General features: G+C 42.0%; 1 protein-coding gene across 3 annotated transcripts in view; it reads left to right on the plus strand.

The window, feature by feature from the left end:
• The window catches only part of LOC139411095 (golgin subfamily A member 7-like), a 36,665-nt gene extending 19,594 nt beyond the window's left edge, over window positions 1–17,071 (plus strand). Inside the window, exons 3-8 of one of the 3 annotated variants that reach the window (XR_011634563.1) lie at window positions 600–752; window positions 10,030–10,131; window positions 11,301–11,358; window positions 13,128–13,210; window positions 14,035–14,106; window positions 14,257–17,071. Coding sequence is in view for 1 of the 3 variants with exons in the window: in XM_071156942.1 (XP_071013043.1) it covers window positions 600–752; window positions 10,030–10,131; window positions 11,301–11,342 (297 nt within the window). In the remaining 2 variants the exon portion in view is untranslated. Of the gene's footprint in view, window positions 1–599; window positions 753–10,029; window positions 10,132–11,300; window positions 11,359–13,127 lie in introns of all 3 variants that reach the window. The other 2 variants (XR_011634562.1, XM_071156942.1) reach the window with 2 other exon arrangements.

The following is a 17,071-nucleotide window of genomic DNA, read 5'->3' on the forward strand; positions in this document are numbered from 1 at the left end:
GAGCCACATTGCATCTCTCATATCGGCAACACTAGAGCTAACATCACCAGATTGATGGAAACACTGGGAATGTTTTTTTTTTTACTAGCTAGTCTCTGCCAGTAGATAAGGAGAGACAGTCAGATTCCTCACTAGAGGTTTTGGTGTCTCCTGCTGCGGTATAAAGTGAAAACATGCGGTGAGCACACGGCCAAGCCTTCCTAATTATTTTGCCAAAAGTGGAGAGAGATGCAGCATTCTCTGACTAAAAACACGATTCGAATCAAACCACTCATCATTTATACCGAGGATGAAAAGGATGAAAAGAATGTATAATTAACTTTCCATTTGTTAGATATCTAACACTCCATTTGATCATCTAAAATAGTAACTATGTGATGTATTTTTCTATCTTGATTGCCTTTCTTTAGATCTCTCCATGTGTATCATCCTCAAACAGTTTTTGATTTTACTTGGGTTGCTTTCCAAATGGCTCCCCTATTCCCTCTATAAAGTACACAACTTTTGACCAGAGCCTTATGAGCCCTGTTAATAAGTAGCACACTATATTGGAAATGGGGTGCTATTTGAGACACAACTTGATTGGTCCCGTGTTTCAGATTGACAAGCAGCAGTTTGAGGAGACGGTGAGGACGCTGAACAACCTGTATGCTGAGGCAGAGAAGCTGGGAGGCTCGTCGTATCTGGAGGGCTGTCTGGCCTGCCTCACAGCTTACACGATCTTCCTCTGTATGGAGACACACTACGAGAAGGTGAGAGAGCTTCACTAATCCACACAACTAGGGTTGCAAAATTCTGTTAACTTTCTCAAAATTCCCAGGTTTTCCAAAAATCCTGGTTGGAAGATTCCTGGAATCAGAAGAGAATAAGCAGCAAATGCAGAATGCTCCAAGCAGGATTTCTGGGAATTTGGGGAAACATACTGGAATTTTGTAACTCTACACAACTTAATGTGTGCTGACTACAAAGCTAGTGCTGACTAGGTAAAGCCAATGTGTTGTACAAAAATACACCCAAGTAATGCTTTGGAATTCTCTGAATTATATTGTGGACCAACACTCTAGAATAGATTGTAAGCCATTTTCTGGAGTCAGAAAGAAATGCCCCCTCAGAAATTGCTTGATATTATAAGTGCGTTTTGATCCCATATTGAAGGCCTCTATTACTGTCATGTAATCCATCAAGATATTTGGTCAATGGGTTTAGCTTTCATGTTGCAAGTTAGTCATTTAGAATTAGTAAGGGGGAACCCAAACTAGTACAGTGATCACATTTCATGGAAGTTGAAATGAGATGTGAAGTATTGATATTAATATGATTAATGGCAGAGTTAAAATGGCAGAGAGCAGTACAGCTCTAACAATAGCGCCCATACAAGCAGATATATACATAATCTAATATGTGATTTTAACATTTAGAGTGAGTATACTGTTACTACACAAAAGCATTTTTTCAGATCCAGCTCTACCGGTTGGCACATACAGTGGTTGCTCAACTAAAAGTTTTGTGATCATGCTGCGGTACTTAGAGGTAATTTGTGGTTTAGGACGGTACCCTGCGTCACCACTTCATTGCTCCAGACCAGCGCAAGGGGGAGTTAGAGCACTAATTATGCTTTTGGGTCCTTCTGTGTCTCTGACAATGAATGGGCGACATAAACCTAAATAGAAACTGATAATTGTGCACGACTTCAGTTTTACTTACTAAAACTGTTGTTGCACTACGGTCTAAGGCAGTGCAAGCTGTCTTGCTACAGATGCTGGTTCAATACCTATGCCGGCCTCGACTGGGAGACCGATGAGATGACTGTAGGTTTTTCGTTTCTCTCCCTCTAAAAACAGAAATAAATAATTCTAAATAACAAACTGGCTTTATTTACAAATTAGTAGCAATGCCTCATCCCAAGAATGGCCTTTTTCTCGCTCATTTTACGTTATTTGAAAATGAAATAATCTCCAAAATATCATTTTTTTAAAACAAATTGATTGTTAATTTAGAATGATATAAAAGCCCCTTGGATATTCTCACATATATATTATTAACCCTGTTATTGGCAGGACAATATATATCTGTCATGGCTCCCGAGGGCACACATTGGGATTGCCTTGCAGTTCTCCAGCTGTATCCACTGAAAATGCACGAGGTTCAAGGCACGAGGGCAGGGGGCACGGGATGGGCTGCAGAGCCGCGCACAGAAGACAGACTACCCATGGGGAACAGAGGAGGAGGAGGGAGGGTGGGTGGACCCCCACCCCGCCATACTGGGTAGCACAGGGCAACACTTTAAGGGGCAATGCATTAATAATGGCGCTGACTAGGGAAACGTTCCCGCTATTCTAGCAGGTAACTGGACAATAGACTTGCCTAGATGGAGGGTAGGGGAAGAATTCTATCGTCAAATGTATTTCTAAGTTACGTTCCAAGTTAAGTGACATTATTATTATGTATCACATACGACCGTGATTGGGAGTCCCATAGGGCGGTGCACAATTGGCCCAGCGTTTCTCTCCCTCTAAATATAGAAATAAATGTTTTGGCCTTTACAAATATTATTTTGGCCTTTATTCAGATTACAATTGCTCACTTTCGAAATAACCTCCAAAATATCATTATATATTATCAAGTTGATGGCCGGCACCTACATAAAGCTAATTGACTCACTCATTCATGGCTTTGGATCAAAATAAATAGTTTAGTTTATTAATTCGACCATTTAAAAAAACAAGCACACATAAAACTTGAAAAAGCCATACATGCACATGAATAAAATCATTGAGAATAACACACAATAGAGTCTGGGACTTATTTCCATTGTGGTCCTCTTGAGACAAGATGGCTAGACAAGATCGAACACAGTTAAACACAGTGGCAGTGAAATAATGAAACAAAAACAGAGAGGAAGAACATATATCTCATCATTCCATTAAGTACCAACATTCTTTCTGATAGTCTTTAATAAAGACATGTTTTGGTTATCCTGACCTGGACACCGTGTACAGTATTATAGTAGCCCATTATTAGAATCCTCCAATGTATGTGTAATTATTGGCGGAGAGTCACGTCATATTTTTCGATATAGTGTAGGTCTAGTGTTGAGTAATGTGCTATTAAAAGTGGTGTAGGTGTTATTTGGTTAGACAACAATTATGGTGTAGAAATGTTATGCTCTTAGTGTAACCTTTATTTAACTAGGCAAGTCGGTTATAAACAAATTCTTATTTACAAGGACAGCCTACTCCTTCCTCCCCATCGTGGTATTGAACCCTGACCTCCCACAAGCCCGCGCACGACACAGGGATTCTTTAGCTAAATAGCCCAGTACTGTGTAGCCTACTCCCGACCGTCACGTTGTACAGCGCCATATTTTCCGTTCCATCCTAACGGAAACCCAGAGGGTTTTTAGTTTTCCTTGAATATAAGCACCATAATATTAAGCAAATTAATTAAGCAGGTACCAGTCAAAAGTTTGGACACACCTACTCATTCCAGGTTTTTACTTTATTTCTACATTGTAGAATAATAGTGAATACATCCCAACTATGAAATAACATATATGGAATCAGTTAAGAACAAATTCTTATTTAGAAGGACAGCCTACTTCCTCCCTGTCGGGGAATTGAACCCCGGTCTCCCGCGTACCCGCACGACACGGGGATTCTTTAGCACTGTAGCCTACTCCTGACCGTCACTTTGTACAGCACCATATCATCCTTTCGGAAACACAGAGGTTTTTCTTGGAATAGAAACACCATAATATTAATCAAATGAATTAAGAAACATTTCCTAAAATCAGTCCCATATAGTATGTTCTTACAAAAAAAGGTTTTAAATTCTCTAGTACAGCCACTATTGAAGGCTATAAAATGCTTCTCAAAGATGCCCTCTGGTGGTCAAACTAGCAATGACATTAATGGCATCAGTTGGCTTTTCATAGCCGAGCATTCAGTGGTCGAAACTGCAGGTGCAGTAGGGTGAGATAAGGAGGGAGAAAGAGAGAGAGAGGGTCGAAAACAGCAGTTCCGGGACAAGGTAGCACGCCAGGTCAGGGTTCCATAGCCGCAGGCAGAACAGTTGAAACTGGAGCAACAGCACGACAAGGTAGCACGTTAGCACATCTGGTGAACAGGTCAGGGTTCCATAGCCACAGGCAAAACAGCAGAAACTGGATCAGCATAGAGAGAGGGTGCATACTTAAGTTCACACAGGACAACAGATAAGACAGTAGAGTTTCACCAGATAGGACAGACTGACCCTAGCCCCCCCAGCACATAGACTATTGCAGCATAGATACTGGGGGCTGAGACAGGAGGGGTGAGGGGACACTGTGGCCCCGTCCGACTATACCCCGGACAGGGCCAACCAGGCAGGATATAACCCCACCAACTTTACCAAAGTACAGCCCCCACACCACTAGAGGGATATCAACAGACCACCAACTTACTACCCTGAGACAAGGCTGAGTATAGCCCACGAATATCTTCTTGACCGCACGAGCCCGAGGGAGAACATAACCGGACAGGAAGATCAAGTCGAGTGTAACAAAAAAAGCTTGGTACGACGTGATGCACCCCTCCTAGGAACAGCATGAAAGAGCACTAGTAAGCCAGTGATTCAGCCCACGTAATAGGGTCAGCGGCAGAGAATCACAGGGGAAAGAGGGGAGCCGGCCAGGCGGAGGCAGCAACGGTGGTTCGTCACTCCAGTGCCTTGCCGTGCACCCCAATAAGAAATACGTGTTATGTCCCATTAATCTCTCCTTCCTCCTGATTTGTGCCAGTGTTAATTACATCAACACTTTTTTAGGACGAAAAATACGTCAACCACCTATGTTTCCTTATTAAAACTATAATGATGAAGAGACGAGATGCCCCGGAAAAAACAAAGTATTGCAAATTACTTTTCATTTTAGTCAACGAAAATGTGACGAGATGTGAATTCCACGTCAGACTAATGGCCATTAATTTTACATGAAGCTCCTTTTCATTTGTTTTGTCCAATCATAAGAATGCATGAAGTATATTTCATGTCAATTCTGACAATGAGCAGATTGCATCTATCAGTTGTGCGGTCTGATTGAGCTGATCTTCCCAGCTCTCCCATACAGATCCCTGGCGGTTACTTCCGTCACTTGTCAATCTTTTGAACTGATGCAAAGCCAAGATACCTCAACTAGAGACCATGTTTACTCTCTTACTTTCATGTAGGCTATCTTTGCTTTAATCACATTAGAAGCTCTGTTTCCCATGTGCGCTGTTATTTATTCATCTATATTGCCGCTTTTTCGTTGTGGTCCGTAAATACGAGCTGCAGTTGCTTTTTTCCTGTGGCAAAAACAGTTCATAGTTTTTAATAGTTTTAATAGTTAAATATTATGAGTAGAGTAATACTTCTGCCATTTTTGCAAAGCTCAAATTCTCTTCTGTTCAAGGAAACCACTGTTATTTACCCCCTTGATTATGATGGGGAGAAAATCTGAGCTGTAAATTGTTTCCAAGATGGCGTAGCAGTTCGTACAATGTGACTCAAACCAGAGCATAACGGACCTATTTTTCTCTCCATATCCCCGGATTCCCACCGCAAACTCTAAACCTTTTCATCTGGATCTTCGCAACTAGCTAACTGCAATCCCTGGTGACTACTCCTGGCTAGCGTTTCCATCCCGGAGCAAGCACCAATTAGCCTGAAGCTAGCCCGGCTTGGGCTCCTGGGCTACCACCAAAGCCCACTCCTGGGCTACAATATCCGGACCCCTTCTACTGCCGGTACTGGGCACGGAACCCCGCCGATCCTCTACGACTGGAATACCGTCATAATCTGCCCGAGGATTCCAACAGGCCCCTCAGGCGCGACGTCCGCTGAAGGCCCATTCTGCTAACCGCGGCCTGCTAGCTATCTAGAGCTACTTGGAACCCTAGTAATCCACGACTGGTCTATTGACGTCACCGCACGAGGAGGCGAAAACAGACTTGCCTCCATCGCGACGTCCCCCAAAGGCCCTTCTGCTAACTTGCTAGCCCCGGTCTGCTAACTGCTAGCTTGCTAGCCCCGGTCTGCTAATCTGCTTGCTTGCTAACCCCGGCCTGCTAACTGCTAGCTTGTTAGCCCCGGCCTACTAACTGCTAGCTTGTTAGCCCCGGCCTACTAACTGCTAGCTTGTTAGCCCCGGCCTGCTAACTGTCTGAATCGCCGTGTCCCCAGCCAGCCCAACCACTCACTGGACCCATATGATCACTTGGCTACGCATGCCTCTCTCTAATATCAATATGCCTCGTCCATTACTGTCCTGGTTAGTGATTACTGTCTTATTTCACTTTAGAGCCTCTAGCCCTGCTCAATATGCCTTAACCAACCATGTTGTTCCACCTCCTACATAAGCGATGACATCACCTGGTTTAAACGTCTCTAGAGACTATATCTCTCTCTTCATTACTCAATACCTAGGTTTACCTACAATGTATTCTCTTCCTACCATACCTTTGTCTGTACACTATGCCTTGAATCTATGCTATCGTGCCCAGGGACCTGCTCCTTTTACTCTCTGTTCCGAACGTGCTAGACGGCCAGTTCGTATAGCCTTTATCCTTACCCGTATCCTACTTTTCCTCTGTTCCTCTGATGATGTAGAGGTTAATCCAGGACCTGCAGTGTCTAGCTCCACTCCTACTCCCCAGATGCTCTCATTTGTTGACTTCTGTAACCGTAAAAGCCTTGGTTTCATGCATGTTAACATTAGAAGCCTACTCCCTACTCCCTACTCCCTTCTTTTACTCACTGCTTTAGCATACTCTGCCAACCCGGAAGTCTTAGCCGTGTCTGAATCCTGGCTTAGGAAAACCACCAAAAACCCTGAAATCTCCATCTCTAACTATAACATTTTCCGCCAAGAAAGAACTGCCAAAGGGGGCGGTGTTGCAATCTACTGCAGAGAGAGCCTGCAGAGTTCTGTCTTACTATCCAGGTCTGTCCCCAAACAATTCAAGCTTCTACTTCTAAAAATTCACATTTCCAGAAACAAGTCTCTCACTGTTGACGCTTGCTATAGACCACCCTCTGTCCCCAGCTGTGCCCTTGGCACCATATGTGAATTGATTGCCCCCCATCTATCTTCTGAGCTCGTGCTACTAGGTGACCTAAACTGGGACATGCTTAACACCCCGGCCATCCTACATTCTAAGCTTGATGCCCTCAATCTCACACAAATGATCAATGAACCTACCAGGTACAACCCCAAATCCGTAAACATGGGCACCCTCATAGATATCATCCTAACTAACTCGCTAAGTAGAGGATGCCTGGTTATTCTTTAAAAGTGCCTTCCTCACCATCTTAAATAAGCTTGCTCCATTCAAAACAAATTGAGCCAGGAATAGATATAGTCCTTGGTTCACTCCAGACCTGTCTGCCCTTGACCAGCACAAAAACATTCTATGGCGTTCCGCGTTAGCTCCCCACAAATGTAAAATCATTAGATTGGTTTAGCCATGTATTAACTTGCGGCTGTTTCCTTATGCCAGTCACTGCCTTTCAAATCCATGAAGGGAAGTGAACAAGTGTAAGCAACCTTTGGGAACATGTATAGAGGTGAAATAGTGTTATGTACAGTGCATTCGGAAAGTATTCAGACCCTTTGACTTTTTCCACATTTTGTTACATTACGGCCTTATTCTAAAATGTATTAAATTGTCCCCCCCCCCCCCTCATCAATCTACACACACTACCCCATAATGACAAAGCAAAAACAAGTTTTTAGAAATTTCTGCAAATGTATATTAAAAGAAAGTATTCAGACCCTTTACTCAGTACAATGTTGAAGCACGTTTGGCAGCGATTACAGCAAGTCTTCTTGGGTATGACGCTACAAGATTGGCACAACTGTATTTGGGGAGTTTCTCCCATTCTTCTATGCAGATCCTCTCAAGCTCTGTCAGGTTGGATGGGGAGAGTCACTGCACAGCTATTTTCAGGTCTCTCCAGAGATGTTCGATCGGTTTCATGTCCTGGCACTGGCTGGGCCACTCAAGGACATTCAGAGACTTGTCCCGAAGCCACTCATGTGTTGTCTTGGCTGTGTGCTTAGGGTCGTTGTCCTTTTCGAAGGTGAACCTTCACCCCAGTCTGAGGCCTTGAGTGCTATGGAGCAGGGTTTCATCAAAGATCTCTCTGTACTTTTCTCTGTTCATCTTTGGTGCCAGGTTTCCTACAGATGTGACGCTTGACATTCAGGCCAAAGACTCCAATCTTGGTTTCAACAGACCAGAGAATCTTGTTTCTCATTGTCTGAGAGTCCTTTAGGTACCTTTTAGCAAACTCCAAGCGGGCTGTCGTGCCTCTTACTGAGGAGCTGCTTCCGTCTGGCCGCTACCTTAAAGGCCTGATTGGTGGATTGCTATAGATAGATGGTTGTCCTTCTGGAAGGTTCTCCCATCTCCACAGAGGAACTCTGTCAGAGTGACCATCGGGTACTTGGTCACCTTCCTGACCAAGGCCCTTCTCCCCCGATTGCTCAGTTTGGACGGGCAGCCTGCTCTATGTAGAATCTCGGTGGTTCCAAACTTCAAAGCTGCAGACATTTTTTTGGTACCCTTTTGTTTTTTGCTCTGACATGCACAGTTAACTGTGGGACCTTATATAGACAGGTGTGTGCCTTTCCAAATCACGTCGAATCAATTGAATTTACCACAGGTGGACTCCAATCAAGTTGTAGAAACATCTCAAGGATGATCAATGGAAACAGGATGCACCTTAGCTCAATTTTGAGTCTCATAGCAAAGGGTCTAAATGTGCAAAAATTTTGCTTTGTCATTATGTGGTATTGTGTAGATTGAGGAAATGATTTTAATTAATAAATTTTAGAATAAGGCTGTAACGTAACAAAATGTGGAAAAGGTCAAGGGGTCTGAATACTTTCCGAATGCACAGTATGTCAGACAGCTGGTTATATAGGCCAATACACGGTACAGCCGTTTCCAAAAAAGGCCCAATAAAAGCTTTCCAATTGGTGTCATTTCATATTTGTCTTATACTGTGCCAGAGAAAAGTTGTAGTTCTGAATTTTTATATTTTATGAGTGCTCATGAAGATGGAAGTCAAGTTTTAAATGACTTTTCAACTGAGCACACCCATAAAATTGGCTACTGGTGGCCTAGCAAAGACCAGGGGTGGCTCCTCCAGCCCACTTAGAACAGGAAAGTGCTAAAATGTCTACAACCCTATTTTTGCTTTTGTCATTATGGTGTATTGTGTGTAGATGTATTTTTCTTGAAACCTATTTATTTAACTTGGCAAGTCAGTTAAGAACAAATTCTTAATTACAATGATGACCTACCCCGACCAAGCCCTAACCCGGACGACGCTGGGCTAATTGTGCTCCGCCCTATGGGACTCCCAATCACGGCCAGTTGTGATACAGCCCAGGATTGAACCAGGGTCTGTAGTGACGCCTCTAGCACTGAAATGCAGTGCCTTAGACCGCTGCGCCACTCGGGATGAAGGAAGAAAACAATTTAATCAATTTTAGAATAAGGCTGTAACGTAACAAAATGTGGAAAAAAGTCAAGGGGTCTGAATACTTTCCAAAGGCACTGTATGAATTAATGTTTGTAAAATGTAAAAAAATAAATAAATGTGTTTAAAACAAATTATTATAATAAGTAAACGTTGAGAGATGACAGTCTACCAGTAGGCTACCTACCCCTTGTTTGGTGAAAGCAAATGTTCTAGGTTAAAAGTACATTTGATGTAATAAATTCTAATAATGGAATCTTCTAACATGCAACTATTCAAATCAAATCAAATGTATTTATATAGCCCTTCGTACATCAGCTGATATCTCAAAGTGCTGTACAGAAACCCAGCCTAAAACCCAAACAGCAAGCAATGCAGCTGTAGAAGCACGGTGGCTAGGAAAAACTCCCTAGAAAGTCCAAAACCTAGAGAGGAACCAAACTATGTATATTCAACCAAAACTATGTATGACAAGGTAAGTTGGAAAACTGAAAAAGTGTTTTTCTTCTTATTGTCTCTTTTCAGGTTTTGAAGAAGATTGCTAAGTTCATCCAGGAGCAGAATGATAAGATCTATGCTCCACGAGGTCTGCTCCTCACTGACCCTATTGAGAGAGGCCTCCGAGTTGTATCCTTCAGAAAGCAGTGTGATAGCCATTAAAGCAACGTGTCTGGAAAGGTAACTCAGACTTCCATCCAAAATGGCACCCTTTGAAGGGCACTACTTTGTAAAGTAGTGCACTATATATTGGGAATAGTGTGCCTTTGGAATGCAGCCTCAATATGTGCTACGTTCACGGGATAAACAAGGTACTATATTTAGAATTAGAAGATCAGAAAATAAGTCTTGTGCTTTTTTTCAGTGATATTTCCTTTATGCGTTTCTTAGGTTTCGTCATGCAGGCTGATGTATATTTAAGTCAGGGCTGGGCTAGCTCCATGTTGATGTGTGCTGTGTAGTACTAGTTAGAACAATGAAGTTTCACATTGACCTGCTGCTGGTGTGTGACCGAGTTGGTGTTTCCACAGGTGCATCCCAAATGGCACCCTATTCCCATTACAGTGCGCTACTTTTGACCAGAACCCCATAGGGATTAGGGTGCCATTTGGGACGCATTACCCAGGGCTCTGTGTGGTGTGCTCCCCTCTCGAACCCCTGCCTGTAAATGGAAACCAGGAGTCTGGGCAGCTCACAGTGGTACCCTGTAATAATACCAGATAAAAGTTATATTTAATCAATTTCGTCTGCTCAAAATCAGAGGGTGCAGAAATGGTCTACGTTCTCCAAGTGTATGGGGTGTAGCCTGAGTGACTGACTCAACATCCAAAATGAATTGTACTGAGGGCTGGAGCAGGCAGTGAAATATGACTGAAATCGTTTACAGCTGAGGACCTCCTGTATGATTTCATTGTCTGCATCCCAAATGGCACCGTATGGGGCTCTGGTCAAAAGTAGTGCACTATTTAGGGAATAGGGTGTCATTTGGAAAGCAGACCTTGGTTTTATGGCGACCTCCTGGATTATTTATCCAGCACTGCAGAGCTGCTGATTTTGGCCTGGGAGCGGCTGTGATAGCAGAGTGGAGATTGACAGGAATGTCACACCTGCCCCCCCCCCCCCCCCCCCCCCCCCCCCATGTCTTCTCAATGCACCTGAACAAGTAATGTCTGCATTTTCAAGTGTCTGATTTGATGTTTTGACTATTGCTGCCCAAGTGCTTTACTTACAGCAGTATGCGTCTGTAGATGTCATATTTTAGAGGAATTCTGCATTGCCTTTAACTAAACACAATCAAGGTTGAAGTAACCATCTTTGAAGACAGGAGCCTGGGCAGATAAAATCTTCAGTACTATGGTGAGTTTCAAGACACGGTCATGTCACACAGGATGTGTACAACAGATTGCATATGCCTCATGTGTATTCATGGCCATTCTGTATTACTTTCCAAATTACTCTGGCGCAATCTGAGGAAGAATACTGTCAAAAAACTGCTCAAAGGGTGAAATCTATAAGTATTTGAGTAGTGAGTGCGTGAGAGCAATTTCTTTAATCTAATGATGGATAGATGTGGCATGTTATTGAATTGAAATATGGCTGCTCTTGCTTTCCAAGACTGACATTTATATTCTTCTTGGTTTCACCCCATGCTGTTACGAAAATCATTGAGACCAAGTCATTGTCCCACAGCAATTTGTATTTACTCTCATGCTGTGCAGTTCCCATCTACCATGCTCTCTACAGTATCACGCCTCTCCGTTATGGGTTTCGAACATCGGAGAGTTAATTAAAATATACTGGCAGACAGCACAGGGTTTTTCTCCCAATGTATTTCAAGAGGACTACATATGTCATGAATCTATTCGCCTCAATCAAGCACATCTGTCCGCCTTGTGTAGGTTATTGCATATGACAAAGAACATCATTTCCCCCATTTAAGATCGCAACTATTTTCAACAACAAGTGTCACGCTTGCGAAACTGTTTGCGAACTCTTAATGACAATGTCTCAACCTGGTGTTTTTCAACAGACACTTCAGTCACGCCAAACCCAAACTGTCTCTGATAATGTTCTACATGAAGAGAGAGCAACAATTCTTTAATGGATCTGCTGAAGAACATGGCCCTAGTTGTTCATCAAGTGCTGGTTCAGCTCTGGCCTGGTGGAACAAAGTGCATACAGGGGTTATTATTTTCATTAGATTCCTGACGGGCACCTCTATACATGTATTTGTGAGGAATGTAAACTACTCTTTTATAAGTAGCTGTTGAGAGAAGTCCGTTGGACTGTTGCCATGGTCTTTTAGGCAATCTGTCCTTCCGTCCGTGCAGCAGGCCCACTGGAAAGGGCCAATGTGAAGTGTTGCGATAGCATTGTCCCGCTACTCTGCTGCATGCTCTTCCTTACATAGCAGAGCAGAAGGCCCCGATGGCGGACCTCAGTGGACCTGTTGTGGAATTTCACTGTTCGGGGTGAAGTGTGTGATGAATGGTCCTCTGGTGTAATTGCACCAGACCGCAGTGTAGGAAAACAGGCGTTCAGCAGTTAATGGTTTCAAAATGAGTCATTAACAGACGGCGGTGCCAAGTCTATCTCCCTATGCTCCTCCACCACAGTGCTCACTATTCAGGAGCAGGACCAATGCACTGTGTGTTGTACTGGTTCTTCCTGGTGCCAACCTGCCAGCACACTGACTGGCACTGCTTTAGAGAGGGGGCACCTGGACTATCTTGACCTTCAAATCATTAGTCTTTGGAGAGAATAAATGCTGTCAATTGTGAATATGTGAAAGGGTTTATGATATTTAAAATAAAGATACATGTTTTCTCAGAAGAACAACTTTGAAATGACCGAATAGCTTTGATATAACAGAAGTTGATGATACAGTCAGGTAGTAACTAGTGCACATTGTTGAGCACGGTGATGTATGATGGTGGGTGTTTAGAGCCATAGAGATAGATGAGTAGCTAGCTAACTGTGACATTTCTTTGGCAGATCCGAAAAAATAAACTATGGCTTCACTAAAGTTTATCTGCATCATACTGGCTGCCGTTTTGTCTTTAAAAAAATAAATATTCCTGCTGTTTAAGGGCGTTTTTTCTCACTGACCTTCTCACTTTTGGCAGATCCCGGGATGACTGGACTTGAGGGGCTGGTTCTATCTGGTTCTGGCTCTGCTCAGCATCACCTGGGGCCTCATTTATCAAAGGTGCGTTCACACAAAAAATAGTCTAAACCTTGCGTATGCCAGTTTTCCCTCAAATGTTGGTATTTATCCATTTTGAACTTGAAGGGAAAGTGTGCTTATCTCTACGGAAATCTTAGACCAGCCGTACGCACAACTTCTAGTGGTAGATCAACATGTATCGCAAGCAAATATTGTTATTTTGAGAAAAAATGTAGATGTTTAATGCACAAGAATTATAATAATGGTAGGCTAATAAAAACATAAAGGCCTAATGATAGAACAGATGCATTTGCCGTTGGTAAGGAGATCACATAGCAGCATGTAGCCTAATGCGTCTCTTTTACTTGTATTATATAAGCCTAAATTATAATCATATAGCAGGACATGTCTCTCCTTTTCCACTCTTAGCGGCATTGGCGGAAAGAGGATCTTTCTGGTTTTCAGGGATAAAGTATTTTCAACCTAACTTTCATTTCTCCTGGAGAAAGGAGGAGAGCCAAACATGCTCAAAAGTAAATAGACCGGTAGCCTATTTAAATTTGACAGTGTGTAGGATACAGTATTGCCACATCATAGCCTATTTCAATTCAGAGCCTATACCAAGGCAGGAGATAGAAACACAATCATCTACTTCAAAATATTGAACAGGAATGAGTATTTTTCATAGAAGTGTGCTGTAGCATTTACTTTTGAGCTGTTCGAATAGGGAATCAAACTTTCAGAATGTGCTACCAGTGTTTGGCACTCTCTATTGGCGGCATGCATTTTTTTGTTTGAAAAAGGTAAGTATTCTGCCCTCAGCTCTACATAAACGTGATAAAATTTGCCATTGCACTTTCTTTTAGAAACTGTCATGGCCCAGTTCCAACATCTCCAAATCATACATCAAATGAGGGTGTCTTTATTACCATAAAAAGGTAACAAAAACGTTTGTATATGTTGTGTGCAGTAGTTTGATAAATCCCAATAATTTAGTTGTGCATGCAAATCCGAGCATCCCCCCGTACGGCAGAGTTTAGTGAGAAATGTACGCACGGTTGATAAATGAGGCCCCTGGTCCTGGGTAGGTGGGACCACCACCGCACCTCCAGACTGAGGACCACCTGAAACTTTAGCCTGCAGAACATCATACCAGCCCTCCTGGCTCCCATCCAGGATCCACATCTACTTTCTGACTACTGCGTCTCTACAATCTCCCCTGTACTCGACTCCCTCACACTGTTCTATACTCCACTCAACTAACGCATGTACAGTATATGATGCTGGGGCTGTATTACACATTAAAATCCTAAAGGCCCCTCTAAAGTGAAATAAGATATGATTTGACAGTTAGGCTGTTTTCTGTAATACATCCCCAGACTCCTAATCTTCTAAAAATGTATTTCCTATCTCTGTGTTTATAACCATTTACTTACTGCGTCTTAAGTCTGTTTACTTTTGCCTGTACAGAGATCGCTTGCTTTACAAAACCAAATGGCCCAAATTATGCTTGCATTCTTCTTGCATGTTGTGTCAATGCTCAGATGGTCCTTTTGTAAAACGTAAATGTGCCGTGCACAGTGTTTGTTTGGTGACTACTGTTCATTTTGCCGTGCGTTGATTGACTTGTTTGTATGTGTGTGGGTAGGCTATGTCTAGCTATGTAAGCACATTTGATTGCCTTCAAGTGAAGCGTTAGGCCGAGAAGTGCTCTTGTTTGTCTCCAGTGCCTGTAGTTTATGTGAAGATTGCCTCTGTCAGCTCAGTGGGTTCAGGTCAAGTGTATCTTAGCATACTATTTTAGCAGCCATCTTATTTAGCTTATCCTAACTTTTGCTCGCTTTATTTTCGGCAGCAAGCATGTTAAAAATCGAAGACGATTCCTAAACAACCTCAACTTCTTGATTTCTTTGTTTTTGTATCGATCAATTGTATGAATGAAGGACATTAGATTGTTAACTTTTGGTGATGATATAGATATACATTGACAGTACGTGGGTTAAATACAATGATTAATATAAACCCTGGATTGCTGATATGTATTGGCCAATGAAAGGCTTTGAAGCCAAAGGTCGGCCAAAGGTCGGCCATAGTGACACTCCTTTCAATTAAATGTATCGAAGACAAAATTACATGTATTTAAGTATTTTTTTATTGTAGTGGGGACGGTAGCATTAGAACTTTAAAAAAATTCTACTTTGACAAATGTATTTTATATATACAGTACCGGTCAAAAGTTCTAATGCTACTATTTTCTACATTGTAGAATAATAGTGAAGACATCAAAACCATGAAATAACACATATGGAATTATGTAAATCAAAATATATTTTATATTTGAGATTCTCAAAGTAGCCACCTTGATGGCAGCTTTGCATACTCTCAACCAGCTTCACCTGGAATGCTTTTCCAACAGTCTTGAAGGAGTTCCAACATATGCTGAGCACTTGTTGGTTGCTTTTCCTTCACTCTGTGGTCCAACTCATCCCAAACCATCTCAATTGGGTTGTGGTCAGGTGATTGTGGAAGTCAGGTCATCTGATGCATCACTTTCCTTTTTGGTCAAATAGCCCTTACACAGCCTGGAGGTGTGTTGGGTCATTGTCCTATTGAAAAACAATAGCGCAAACCAGATGGGTTGGTGTATCGCTGCAGAATGCTGTGGTAGTCATGCTGATTTCTAAATAAATCACTGACAGTGTCACCAGAAAAGCACCATCACACCTCCTCCCCCATTCTTCATGGTGGGATCCACACATACGGAGATCATCCGTTCACCTACTCTGCGTCTCACAAAGAAGGCAGTTGGAACCAAAAATCTCAAATTTGGACTCATCAGACCAAAGGACAGATTTCCACCGGTCTAATATCCATTGTTCATGTTTCTTGGGCCATGCAAGTCTCTTCTTATTATTGGTTTCCTTTAGTAGTGGTTTCTTTGCAGCAATTTGACCATGAAGGCCTGATTCACAGAGTCTCCTCTGAGTAGTTAATGTTGACATGTCTGTTACTTGAACTCAGTGAAGCATTTATTTGGGCTGCAATTTCTGAGGCTGGTAACTCTAATGAACTTATCCTCTGCAGCAGAGTTAACTCAGGGTCTTCCCTTTCTGTGGAGGTCCTCATGAGAGCCAGTTCCATCATAGCGCTTGGTGGTTTTTACGACTGCACTTAAAGACATTGTCAAAGAAATTGAAATTTTCCAAATTGACTACTTTGTGTGTGGCTACTTTGATATCTAAAATATATTTTGATTTGTTTAACACTTTTTTGGTTACTGCCATATGTGTTATTTCATAGTTTTGATGTCTTCACTATTATTCTACAATGTAGAAAATAGTAAAAATAAAGAAAAAGCCCTTGAATGAGTAGGTGTGTCCAAACTTTTCTCTGGTACTGTATATATTCGTATGTTTCATAATTATTTTTTATGTTTAGCTTACATAATGTAATTTTAAAGTATGCTTTACGGAGTCTGTAATGGAATAAATGTGGCTAAAACTAATTTGGACTTTTCTATAGCTTCCAAAATATATTTTTTACCATGGTTGGGGTGTCAAGATGGAGGGGTGGTGGCTTCAAAACAGCTCCTTGTCAGTCATCTAGTTTATATGTAATTACATCCATTTCATAATGTGTTTTGAATGTTGAATGCTGAGTTTCTTCTGTCTGACTGAAATCTGTTAGTGCTATATTACAGATAATCTAACACTACAGAAATGTCCAACTATAGATTTATAGATTTTATGGAACATTTTGAGGGTAGGTTATAATGAAAGTCAGATGACTTATTCTCATATATTGTAAATATTATTTCAATGTATTCTGAAAATGGCAATGTTAAGCAAAATGAAAATGTATTTAATTTGGCCTTTTTAACATTAAACTCATTAATTTGATAAA

This window comes from Oncorhynchus clarkii, chromosome 6, assembly GCF_045791955.1.
Source record: "Oncorhynchus clarkii lewisi isolate Uvic-CL-2024 chromosome 6, UVic_Ocla_1.0, whole genome shotgun sequence".
NCBI lineage: Eukaryota > Metazoa > Chordata > Actinopteri > Salmoniformes > Salmonidae > Oncorhynchus > Oncorhynchus clarkii.